The 11,844-nt window shown below is 47.9% G+C and overlaps 2 protein-coding genes across 5 annotated transcripts in view; both read right to left on the reverse strand.

Annotated features, from left to right (window-relative positions):
* fras1 (Fraser extracellular matrix complex subunit 1) overlaps nucleotides 1-11,844 on the reverse strand; it is a 379,111-nt gene that overhangs the window by 161,484 nt on the left and 205,783 nt on the right. The window lies entirely within an intron of this gene.
* Nucleotides 6,979-10,969, reverse strand: LOC114442049 (torsin-2A-like). The gene is made up of 5 exons (XM_028415319.1): nucleotides 10,722-10,969; nucleotides 10,017-10,282; nucleotides 9,751-9,926; nucleotides 8,497-8,624; nucleotides 6,979-8,387 (listed from the first exon to the last, which is right to left on the reverse strand). The coding sequence occupies exons 1-5, from the start codon at nucleotides 10,840-10,842 to the stop codon at nucleotides 8,143-8,145; spliced, it is 936 nt and encodes a 311-aa protein (XP_028271120.1). The 5' UTR covers nucleotides 10,843-10,969; the 3' UTR covers nucleotides 6,979-8,142.

Below are 11,844 nucleotides of genomic sequence, written 5' to 3' on the forward strand. Positions count from 1 at the left end.
TTAGAGCATCAGAAAAACAACAATTGTAAAGATAAACACCAAAATCTGTTTCATACATGTAAATAAAAATAGAACAGCATTTCATTCTGTTTTTTTTCTGTATTTTTATTTATATTTATTTTCTTCATACAAAATGTGTTTTAGAGCCGTCTGTTAAATCTTAAATGTTCAAAAAGCTTAAATATTACATCAAAAATAAATACATGAACGAAATTTATTTTATTTTATTTTATATTTTGAATTGAATTGAATTGAATTGAATTCCTGCCACTAATGCACACATTTGTTTGTTTATTTTTATAATTTCGTTTGCTTTACGTCACAGTAACTTTACTCTGCTCTTGCTGCTGTTTTTGTTTTTGTTTTCCACCATCACATCATCAGCGTGTTCACTGTGTGTGTGTCTGTGTGTGTGTGTGTGTGTGTGTGTGTGTGTGTGTGTGTGTGAGGTAAACAGTGTTTGATTGTAATTAGAAGCAGAAAAAGAGCTGAAAATAAGAGCGTTGTTTCTTTAAGAGGTTTGCTCCTTCACAGCATCTCTCTCTCTCTCCCTCTCTCTCTCCCTCTCTCCCTCTCCCTCTCTCTCTCCCTCTCTCCCTCTCCCTCTCTCTCTCCCCTCTCTCTCTCCCCCCTCTCCCCCTCTCTCAGTGCAGATTCATTACTTCTCCTCCTCCTCCTCCTCCTCCGGGCACAATGGGCATTTATCATCACCCCCGCGGTGCGTGTGTGTGTGTTTATTCAAATCTCAGTACCATGAGCGGACCGGCCCCACTCCGGTGCTCTCTCTCGGTGACACGGACGCACCGGGGCTTATTGTTGGAGGAACCCCAGAAAAACCGGACCAGGAGGAGGAGGAAGAGGAGAGCAGGAGGAGCAGGGGCTGCCGGTGCTCGTGGCGGTGTGCACCTCCGTCCTCCCCGCGTCCAGCCAGCCGCGCCGCCCGCCTCTCTGGCTCCGTGACCGGCCTCCTGTCCCCCCCCTTGCCCGTGGAGGAGCAGCGCTGTGTGGTGGAGCTGCGCGCGGAGGAGCAGGTGCACGCCGCTGCCTGCAGGTCACCTCTCTGCTGAGCCTCTCTCTGGAGCTGTGTTTGGTGGGGGGGGGGGGGGGCGGATGGAGGACGGAGATGCGTCTCACAGGTGCAGACATGGCGGACAGGAGTTTGGGCTGAAGCCGCTGTGGCTCCCGGGATCCATCACTTTGTGTTTGTTGGTGGTGTTGGTGTCCGGAGGTGGAGGCAGGTGTTCCCTCCTCCGGCTGCAGGTTTGGGGGAAGCTGTCCGCGGTGATTGGATGATATGGCTGCTGCTGGTTGGGAGTCCTGGTTACTTTTTGCTTTCTCTGTGTTGTTGAGCTCTAGCTGCTGATTGTCCAAACGCAATTCTTGTAACATTTCAAATACAAAGCCGAGAATTGTGCCTGGACATCTGTTGCTGGACGCTCCTGCACTGCTGGTCCTCCTGCTCAGGACCCAGTCCTCCTGCTCATCCTTCCATTCATTTGAAGCCCATCTTTGGCCTCGCGGGCCTCCTTCCTCTCTCCACTTTAATTTAAACTCTTCTTTTGGTTTTTATTCTTTTTTAGCTCTCACTTTGTGTCGGTGCAGGCCTGCAGCAGGAGGAGGAGGCCAACCAACAAATAAAGCGTGATAATTAAGTATGTTACAAGCTGGAGTTTTTCTGAGCTGCTGGAGTGAGACTAACGCTCCGCGGCCGGCTCCGGCTCCGCGGCCGCTTTATTCGCACTTTCTGCGGCTGAACCCTCGCGCTGAAGGTTTACTGTCGCTCCACTGGTGAGCTTTTGTTGCCGCCTTTTGTTGGCGTTTTGGGGATTATAATTTGCATAATTCTTCAGGAATGTATCATTTTAATTTTGTTTAACAAACCGTGACCCTCTGCAGCCTTCATCCTTTTGACAGAGGCCATTACAAGCCAATAAAGACGTGCGTGTGCACCGCTGCTGCTCTGAATGAATAATAAAGGCTGAGTGATCCTCGCGGAGTCACCTCGCTTCTCCTCATGTTTTCATGTTTCCTGAGTTTGTTGTTTGTTTTCATGCATCAGAATTATTTTATTTGGATTTTTCATTTATGAAAAGTTTAAATTGATCCTGTTGGAGGCTGGTTCTGTTCTGTTGGCCACATGAGAAGAAAAAACTCAATTAAACAAATTCAGGAAAAAATTTAAAAAAAAAAACAAAAAGAACACAACAAACTGTGAAAAATTGGTATTGTATTGTATTTAAACTAAAAAAAAACTTTTTTTGAGGTTTGGTCTGGATTCAAACTGGAAGTAAGCCCCGTGACGTGGTGTGAGGAGGCGTCAGCAGCACTGAACCGAGCGCTCTGCTGGGGACGGGGTCTGTTTGGTTTTCACACCGCAGCGTCTCCCCGGGCCCGGGTGCGCTCGGTCCGCTCAGACTAATTTGCCGCTGTAATCCTCCGCTCTCAGCGGGTTTCCCGAGGAGCCGAGCTGCTCCGGGCTGGAGCTCAGAGGATTAAAGCTCAAGGAGGAGGTGTGTGTGTCTGCGTGTGTGTTTGTGTGTGTGTGTGTGCACCACCACCCAAGTTGTAGAGAAAAAAACACACCGGTTGTCTGTTGACCGAGTGTCAGTGAATGTGTGGATCAAACTGACATGTTTACTCAGATTTAGAAACACAAAACAAAGCAGCTACAACACACACACACACACAGCTACACAACAAGTTCCTGAAAACTGTCACATTTTAACTGAAGTCAAGAAAATGTCAAACTTCTGATTTGTGTCTTGACAGGTTCAGTTGTGTGTGAGTGTGTGTTGATGAAACATCTGTGATAAAGAACCAGAAATGAACACACACACACTCTGCTGCTTCTAATGTGTGTTTTATTTTTAGAGGTCAAATAAATCCAAACATTTATCACAAACTGCAACAATTAGGAAGGAAATGATCAAAGTCATTTTAGTTTAATCAATAATGATCAAGAAACCTTCAAATTCAAGCAGTGATGAAGACATGAGCAGAGGTTTGATGTGACGTAGCTGGAGCTGCACTCAGTCTGCAGTGGGAGTGACTCCAGGCACAGCGTCTGAGTGAGGAATTGATCAGTATCGACACTGTTATTGATCACAAAGATATGTTGAGGAAACAATTAGCAGAGCAGTGTAATGATCAGTGGGATCATTACAGACGTTTAACCTGCTGACTGCTGCTGCCCAGCTGTGGACTGATGCCGCACGTGTCTCACTGCTCAGCTGCTGATGCACTCAGAAGTGTGAGTGTGTGTGTCTGTGTGTGTGTGTCTGTGTGTGTGATGTGGCGTTAGCAGCAGATAAACGTGATCATCGACGCAGCGTTAAAACATTCAGAAACGTTCTCTCTTCCGGGTTCGGCCTCCATGTTGGACGCCGCTGCATTTTGCTCCGGGTCACTCACTTCCTCCTCCTTTTCCCACCACTACCACCTCCACAGTCACATGACCTGGGCTGTGTCATCACTGTCACACACACACACAGTAAAGAGCAGGGAGGATGGAGATGAAGGGAGGGGACCGGATGTGGGCGGAGGAGGAGGTGTGGATGCATCACAGGAGTGACGTCACATCACGACCTCCTTCCCAGAATCCCTCACTCCCTCGTTCCCATCACAGACACACACACACACACACACACACACAGCATCTGTGTGTGCCACCAAGACATGTGACATCTTTTTTAGCTGCAAGTAAAGCGGCCTTTGGTGTGTGTGTGTGTACGGAGACAAATCCACACACTGAATGTGAGCACGGGACACACACACACACACACACACACACACACACACACACACACACACACACACACACACACACACACACACACACACACACACACACACACACCATCGTTAACTATCATTGTCTACGACCCATCTGTTAAATGTCTTTGTAGCAAAGACCGGCGGCCATGTTTGGTCCTCGAAGCACACACACACACGTGGTGTTAAAGTGTGTGTGTGTTTACATATTTTTGTTTTCGGAGACTGACACTGTCATCAGACACACACACACACAGACACACACACACACACACACACTGCACCAGCGCTCAGCCCCAGCTGAAGATGCACAGCTGCAGTTCAGTCGGGGCGCTGTGACATCACCGCCTCCTCCCGTCCAATCGTTTGCTTTGTTCTTCTTGAGCAACATTTGCTGTTTGACCGGAGGAGAACAGGAAGTCCTGGATCTGTGGCGGGAAGCTGAAACAGAAACATACGAAGAGGTGATTCTACAGTGTAAGAGTGCAGCAGTGACACACACACACAAAGTAAGACGACGCCTTCATCACGTCAACAACACAGGCTAACGGCTAACGGCTGAAACAGAAACAATGCAACCAGGAAGTGCAAAGAAAACTTAACTTTGTATTGAAGTTTAAATATGTACACAGGCCTGAAACAACCTGGAGTAACTGTATGATTTATAATCCAATCAATATCAGTCATTGATAGATCAGCCTCTCTTTTGCACATTTTAATCTCTGAGGTAAAAAAAAGACCAAACAAACCTTCCGGGGCCTCAGTTCACGTCCACAGTTCAGGAGAGTCTTGACGTCCTTCGTAGCGGCTTCGTGCTGGTCGTGAGCGCTGGCTGGGATCAGAGCAGCTGCACGGCTGCGGCGTTATTACCATAATTTGCGGTGGGAAAGGAATCGCTCATCAATCACAAGTGTTGGGAAAGTGACCACGCCAAAGACCCGGGGCCCGCTGTCTGAGCAGCGGCTCACAGGGGTCAGCCGGGTGTGTGTCTGTGTGTGTGTGTTTTGTCATTAATCACTCCAGGTTTGAAGAGAACGGGAGGCGTCACAGCAGCCTTTATCCTCTCCCGCTCTTCATCATCCTCCTCCTCCTCCTCCCTCTCGGCCGATGGCCTTCGCACCCCATCTGACCATCGCACTGAGGCCAAGGTCAACCTGACCCCCACCGACCACCACCTCGTCTCCCATCAGCCCTCTTCAGGAGTCACCCTTCACCCCCATCCCTCCTCACCCCACATTCCCCCCACGGCCTCCCTTTTGTTCACCTGTTGTCCTGGAGACTCGACTGCTGCTGAGACCACCCTTCTACTGTGTGTGTGTGTGTGTGTGTGTGAGGACAGAAGCTAAAACAACAGATAATCCCACAGAGCACTGGTCAGCCCATGACACCATGGAGGCCACTCAGCAATGACACACGCACACACTCACAGCATGAAGCATAACACACACACACACGAAGTCTCACTGCAGCAAGGTTCACACAACGTTCACACTCAGCTGGCTGTGCTCAGACGCTGCATGCTGCCCTGTACTGAGCGTCATGGTGCACTCAGTGTATCCCACAATGCATCAGAAAACAGCACAACTGATCATCTCTTGATCCCCAAAAGAAAGAGGAAGAAACAAGCGAACAGACAGAGCCACAGACCCAGTCTGTTATCAGTGTGACCTCACTGTGATGACTCTGACCCGGGGCCTGCATGCTCTGGTATGCTACGCTAAGGGCCACATGCCAACATGTCCTCCCTCTGGGGTCCTTGCTCCACCTCGGGCCCCGTCCCGTTGGCCCTCTCTGTCCTGCCGGGGGACGGCTGGCTGCAGGAATGTGAGGCGAGAGCTGGGCCCGTCCCAGATGACTGCACACACAAAAAAGGATTTAACTCTTTGTCACAATTGTCCCCTCACACTCTCTGCAAGAAAAAACAGCACAACTCCCCCTCCACCCTGACCCGCCCCCTCCTCCTCCTCCACCCCCTCCACCCTGGCCCCTACCTTTCTCCTGACCCCGGCCGCACGCATAAAAGACCCATCAGAAGTATCGCTGGCCGCATTTACAAGTGAAAGAGGCCCAATAATGGAGCGGTTAGGGAGAAGAATGAGGGGACGGAGGGGCACTCACAGATGTGGAGGTGGGTGGGGAGGAGGGGAGGAAGGAGCAGCGTCCTATTGTTGCCCCCACAACCCACTCCTGATGGACGGGAGGAAGAAGCCAGGGCTGAAAAGGGGTGAGGAGGTAAAGTGGGCTTTTTACACCAGATTTGTGTGATGGAGGAGCTGATGAGGGAGAAGGAGGCAAATGAAGAAGAAGAAGAAGAAACTCTGCTGTCATCACACAAAACCGCAGGCCCAGCTGTTCTGCAGCGAGCGTGTGAACACAAGTGTGTGTGTGTTTATGTGCACCTCATTGTCCAGAGGAGCTGAGATGGCGATACACAGCAGCAGCTGGGGTGAAGAGGCCTCTGAGCTGACCTTTGAACCCCTCCTCTTCCTCACAGAGCCTGTGTGGTGGAGGTGGGCGGAGGGTGGTGGGCTGATGAAGTCATCACAGCAGGATGAGGGTGAGATGTGGCATATATAGGAGGCCAGCTTCACCATTTTTTTAAAGGACAAGAAGATGGTTTCAAAATGGCGGCTGCACAGTCGTCACCTGGAGCAACAACAAAGTTAAAGCATTATTGATCCTGAACCAAACTCCACTTTACATTTATTAATGTTCTCACCGTCTTCTGAAGAAAATGTCCACTGAAGACGTCCCTGCTGTCCTGAGCGTCTCTGACGCCGCATCATTTTCAATAAACTATAATTTCCTGCAGAAGCATCAGAGCTTCATCTTCATCAGAGCTTCATCTTCATCAGATCCACTTCCTGTTTGGAGAACAGGTGACTGCAGCTGAACACAGTAACAGGAAGTAAAGACGGTCGAAGCAGCACGTCAGTAAATCTGATGCACTCTTTTGTATCAGGTGGTTAAAGGAGCAGCAGGTAGACTCTAGTGCCATCAGGTGGTGATGTTGCAGACTGCAACCAACTTAAAGTGGCTGAGATTTCAAAGATTTACACATAAAACATCACTTGGACTATAGTCCACCTCTGTTTAAACAGCTTCTGGCAGATGAAGGACAGAAGCAGAACTCTTCCTCAGTATTTTAATACTGAGGAAGAGTTCAGTGGAGGAAGAAGAACATTCATCTCAGACTCTCGCAGCAGGTTGTTTTGTAATTAAACTTTTATTTTTATCTTACACTGTTGTACCAAAAGTTTCACTTCTGTCACCGAACATCCAGACACCGCAGCAGCTGCAAAGACGGCCGCAGCCCTCAGAGTACGGCTGTCAGGACGCTGCTCACCCACCTCCACGGATCATGGGGGTAACACCGTCACAGGTTAATGAGTTCATCCTGGACATGACTGAACGATGTGTGGACTCTGAAACACCGAGTTCAAGTACAAACGGCAGCTGAACGCCGCAGTCACAGAGAGTTTGCACTGTGTCCATGTAGGAACTGTGCAGAGCTGCACTTCCAAAAAATCATTTCATCTGTATGTAAGTCCTAAAAACACTCAGATGTAAACACTTTAAAGTGGTGGCACGTTTTCAAGATTAGTATTCAGATACTGACAGAGCGAAGACATAAAGTGCACTTTGGGTGATAATACATGAAATGGACCCTTCTTGCTTTCATGGCTGAATTAAATGCTCCGAGCTGCAGTGAACTCTCCTTCACCTCTTCCACTCTTGGCAAAGTGAGGCCTTTACTGCCCCCTGATGGCAGAAGTGATGATGTGCAGGCCAGCAGTGAAGCAAGAACCTGTCACAGTTCTGGCAGCTCTTCATGCCGGCCTGTGATGTTCTGATTCGTCCTGATCAGCTGAAGGGTTAAACTCACATTTCACTGTTTAACCCCGGTGATGTTTAATATGCATCAATCTGTTTAAGACATTTAGAAATTCTTGCAAAGACATGACGAAGCTTTCCTTCTAAACTAAACACTGCTGCAGAGACTCCAGCCTGCTGCCGTCAGCCCGCTGACAGACCAGCAAGGCGCTGAAGCTCCAGCTGCTCCAGATGTGCCCAGCTGTACGAATGTGTGAATGTGACGGGGCGGTGGCATTAGAGGATAAAATAAATTAATTAAATAATACAGTAAAAGGTTCAGCTGCAGGTCTGTGGGTCCGCTGCACCAACTCCAGTTCATAACTTGAAGGCAGAGCTGAGGTAGAGCGTGGCAGTGATTCACACTGCAGGCGGCCTCGGCGGCTCCGGACATGCTGCTCTGACCTCATGATTCTCAGAGATCTGTCTCTGTTCAGTGACTCACCTCGGGGGTTTCCCTTTAACCTCCAAAAAAACAAAGATGGCTTCCCTGTCAACTCACAGGAAGAAGTTGATCTTGGCAGGGACCGCTTTGCAGCCTGTGGTAGAGAAGTACTGTCCTGGGACGGGAGTGTAGATCATGTCGCCCCCTACTGCCTCCACCACATCGCTGCGGCTGCAGCTGCCGCGCTGGCAGAGCTGTGAGTGCACGCAGCGCTCCACGTGGCATCGGCTCAGCGGGAGGAAGGGCACGAAGCGGGTGATGAGTTTCTGCTGGATGATGCTGGACTGGAAGAATCCACCTGGAGGGTCAGAGTGCATCTGATCAGACGTCTGCTCCTGAGCTCAGTGTTCAGGGTGTAAGCATGTGCCATTACAGGACGGTGCTCGATAACCATGAGGGACTCTTACTGGTGCTGTTGTTGTACACCGCCGCTGCGATGGCGTCCTGCAGATCAGCAGATTTAATCTCTTCTCTCTCCCGTCCAGCCTGCCGGTTCTCCAGAGCCACTCTGTTGATCACGTCCTCCCCCGTGGTGCTGCAGGAAAAACACACCAGAAACATCCATAAAGAACACTCCCACCCTGAGCATTAGCTCTGAGTAGGGCTGTGCGATTTGACGATAAATGATCATGAAGGATTTGAACATATCGGCGATCTACCAGAACGGACAGATCGTTTTTATTTGTTTTTTTTATATATTAATTGCAGTTCTATGTTCGCGCAGACGCATGAGTTTTTTTCACTCGTCCAACTCTCAGTGCGCTTAATGTGAACCTGACCAGCCAGTGACAGCCTCCCTGTTAGGAAGCTACGGCTGAAAACGAAAAGAGAACAGAGAACTGGGCCCTAAAACCAACTCCACCTTTATGTTCGGTGCTGTTTCCGCCGGCAGCAGCGGCGCGTCTTCTAAGCCTGTGTGTGCGCGCGACGTGTGTCACGTGTATTATAATGCTACGAGCACGTACGCGCCCACCTCTCTGAACATTACCAGCTCGTTATATTCAGGTTCGCTGCTGTTGTGCCGTCAGCAGCTGTGTGTGTGTGTGTGTGTGTACATCAGATGCAGACAGAGGCAACAGCTGATGACGTCACCAAAACAATAACGCAGGCATTTGATGAAGAGGCTCCATGAGGACTCTAGTAAACGGTGGACAGAGCTGACAGCAGCAGCTCCGTTTGTCCTTAGATATGATTCCCATGAAAGTTTGATCATTTGTTCTAAATCACATTGAACTTTAAGAGTTACTTAAGTCTCAATACTGTATTTATTGTTTAACCTTAGGAGGCGCACTTCAGTCTGTTTAAATGACTGTTGAATAAAACTTTACAGAACTACATTAGTCTTCTTTTAACCTATTTGAAATAAAACTTTATTTTGTTCTATATTAAATTTTCATGTTTATTAAAACTAATACTGAGTGCACGTTATCAGAGTTTACTTGTAGATCTACTGACAGTTTTTGAGAAGTGACTACCTTAAGGCTACCTGACGTCATTTACACAGAAACATGCAAATTAGTGTCAATGTAAAAACAAATCGTGATAAAATCCAGATCGTGATTTTATCATTAAAGAATCGTGATATAAATTTTTTGCCATATCGCCCACCCCTAGCTCTGAATAAAAGAAACCCGGCCTGGCCTGACAGTGTGTGTGAGCACCTGATGAAGATGTAAATGGCCTTGCGGTAGTTGGTGCGAAACACAACATGAGACGGTCCCAGAAACGGCTCCAACACGTCGATGAGGCCCGGAGGCATCTTCTCCATCTCATCGAAAATAAAGACAGAGCGCGCGCACTCGGTCAAGTTCCCCTGCACCCAGCTCTTTAACTCCTTCTGTAAAACACAGGGGACAAACATTAGAAAATCAAACAAGTCATCATCAAGCACAGAAGATAATCAATCACCACCGCTCCCTCAGCTTACCCTGTACCGTTTGACCCTGTGCGGTGAGGGGAAGTGCAGCGTGGGGACAAACTGATGGACGAACGGGCTGCTCATGGCGGAGCCGTACAGGTGGTTTCCCAGCATGGAGCTCACCAGCGTCTTCCCCGTCCCAGAGGAGCCATGAAATGACAGCACCAGGGGTCTCTCGGGGCTTTTATTCTGAAGGAACCTGGCCAACTCTTCTGACACGATGTCCTGAGCCAGGTGCTGACCGAAGACATTCTTGTACAGATCCCACTCTAAGTCTGGACATTTGGAGGCAAAGTCAGTGACACTGATGCTGAAAATAAACCTCTCAGGTCTGTCTGTCTGTTGTCTGTTAGCATGCAGCATTCTGCAAATTAGGAGGCTAATTGCTGACTAATTGTGCTTACATATAGAGTATTGCTGTCATCAATGCATAGAAACAAAACTACAAAGATTCGTCCCAACCTTTCTACTTTCATGTCCAGCAGAGAGCACTTCCGGTGGCGTTAGCTAGCTAGTTAGCATAACATCGTCACAACAGCCATAAGCTACAGACCTAAGACTGCTCAATAAAACTCCACAAAGCGAACATCATTCAATAAAACAAATACACATATATGTCTCATGTTAGTTTCGATTAACGGAACTGTGTGCCTGTCTCTTGTCCAGCTAGCCGGCTAGCCGTAAGCACCCAGCTAGCTTAGCTGCACAGCTTACCTCTGAGGTCGGGCTTGAAGTCGCAGTCGCAGCTGTCTGACAAAGTGCAGTAAAGAGTCTGGAAAACAGCGCAGGCCGGAGGACAGACGAATAAAAGCAGCGCAGACAGCAGGGCCAACATTTTGGCTGCCTGCTGGCAGACAGAGGACGCTTCAGAGCCTTCTCCTCACCGAGACCGGCACCGTGTAGTTCTTCCTGCTTCCTGGAAGACGTCCAGACACCCGGAGCCCTGTGTCCATGAAGACTACATTACCCAAGAGGCATCTGGGGTGGGGCGGTGGACACGTTGGAGGGTCACAGATCAGGAAACGTGTTTACGGCTACTGCTAGTTTTTTTTTTTTAAGCAACTAAATATACAAACTCTGAAGAGGATGACAACAAACACAGATGAAATGAGGCACAATACACAAAATAAATGCAAAGAATAACAAAATAAAACACAAAGAGAAGGAAGATACATTTAGTTTTAAATAAAAACACAGCAGCAAGGGTGAGATACAAACACTATAGAAATGAGAAATTAGAAGTGATGAAAAAAAACATTTAAATTCATTCAGGAGAGGAAGGTTTACACTTTCTCCATTCAGCACAGTGGATCTGATATTTACCCAGGAGGATGAGGGTGTTAACAGGGTCTGAAATGGATGAGGCAGGTGATCCATATAAAAAAGAATATGACATCATTCAAAAAGTGGCACATCATTGATTTTTAAAGAAATCCAATGTTTTAAATCAGTCCAAAAATGTAATAGGACAGTAGAAAAATAGATGTTCTAGAAATAGCACTGATCCACTTCAAAACCAAATCTCTTTTTAAGAAATTCTGCCACAGGATAAATTTTGTTTATGACTTTAAAGTGTTTCTTTCTTTACTTTAGGTAAAATTGGCCATTTAATAAATTTGGAGTGTGCTTTGTCTACTGTATCTGAAGCAGCATCAGATCTCAGATCCCTGCAGAAAACCCTTCTGTCATAGTCAGGAAGAATCTTGGCTTAATGAATTTATTACATTTTTATCAGTTAAATTGTGTCCTATCAATAAATGTGGTAATAATGAAGAAGGGGGGGGGGTAGTTCGGACTGACTCAGGCGGTTTTGTTTATGTAGTTTCATGTTGTTTCA

Source organism: Parambassis ranga, chromosome 9, assembly GCF_900634625.1.
Source record: "Parambassis ranga chromosome 9, fParRan2.1, whole genome shotgun sequence".
Classification (NCBI taxonomy): domain Eukaryota; kingdom Metazoa; phylum Chordata; class Actinopteri; family Ambassidae; genus Parambassis; species Parambassis ranga.

Excerpts from the sequence above, each read along its gene's own strand:
- LOC114442049 (XM_028415319.1), bottom strand. The coding sequence starts at position 10,842 with ATGTTGGCCCTGCTGTCTGCGCTGCTTTTATTCGTCTGTCCTCCGGCC. Across the intron at positions 10,283-10,721 it reads CTTCAAGCCCGACCTCAGAG|ACTTAGAGTGGGATCTGTAC; the intron begins GTAAGCTGTGCA and ends CCAAATGTCCAG. Across the intron at positions 8,625-9,750 it reads GCCATTTACATCTTCATCAG|CACCACGGGGGAGGACGTGA; the intron begins GTGCTCACACAC and ends TTTTTCCTGCAG.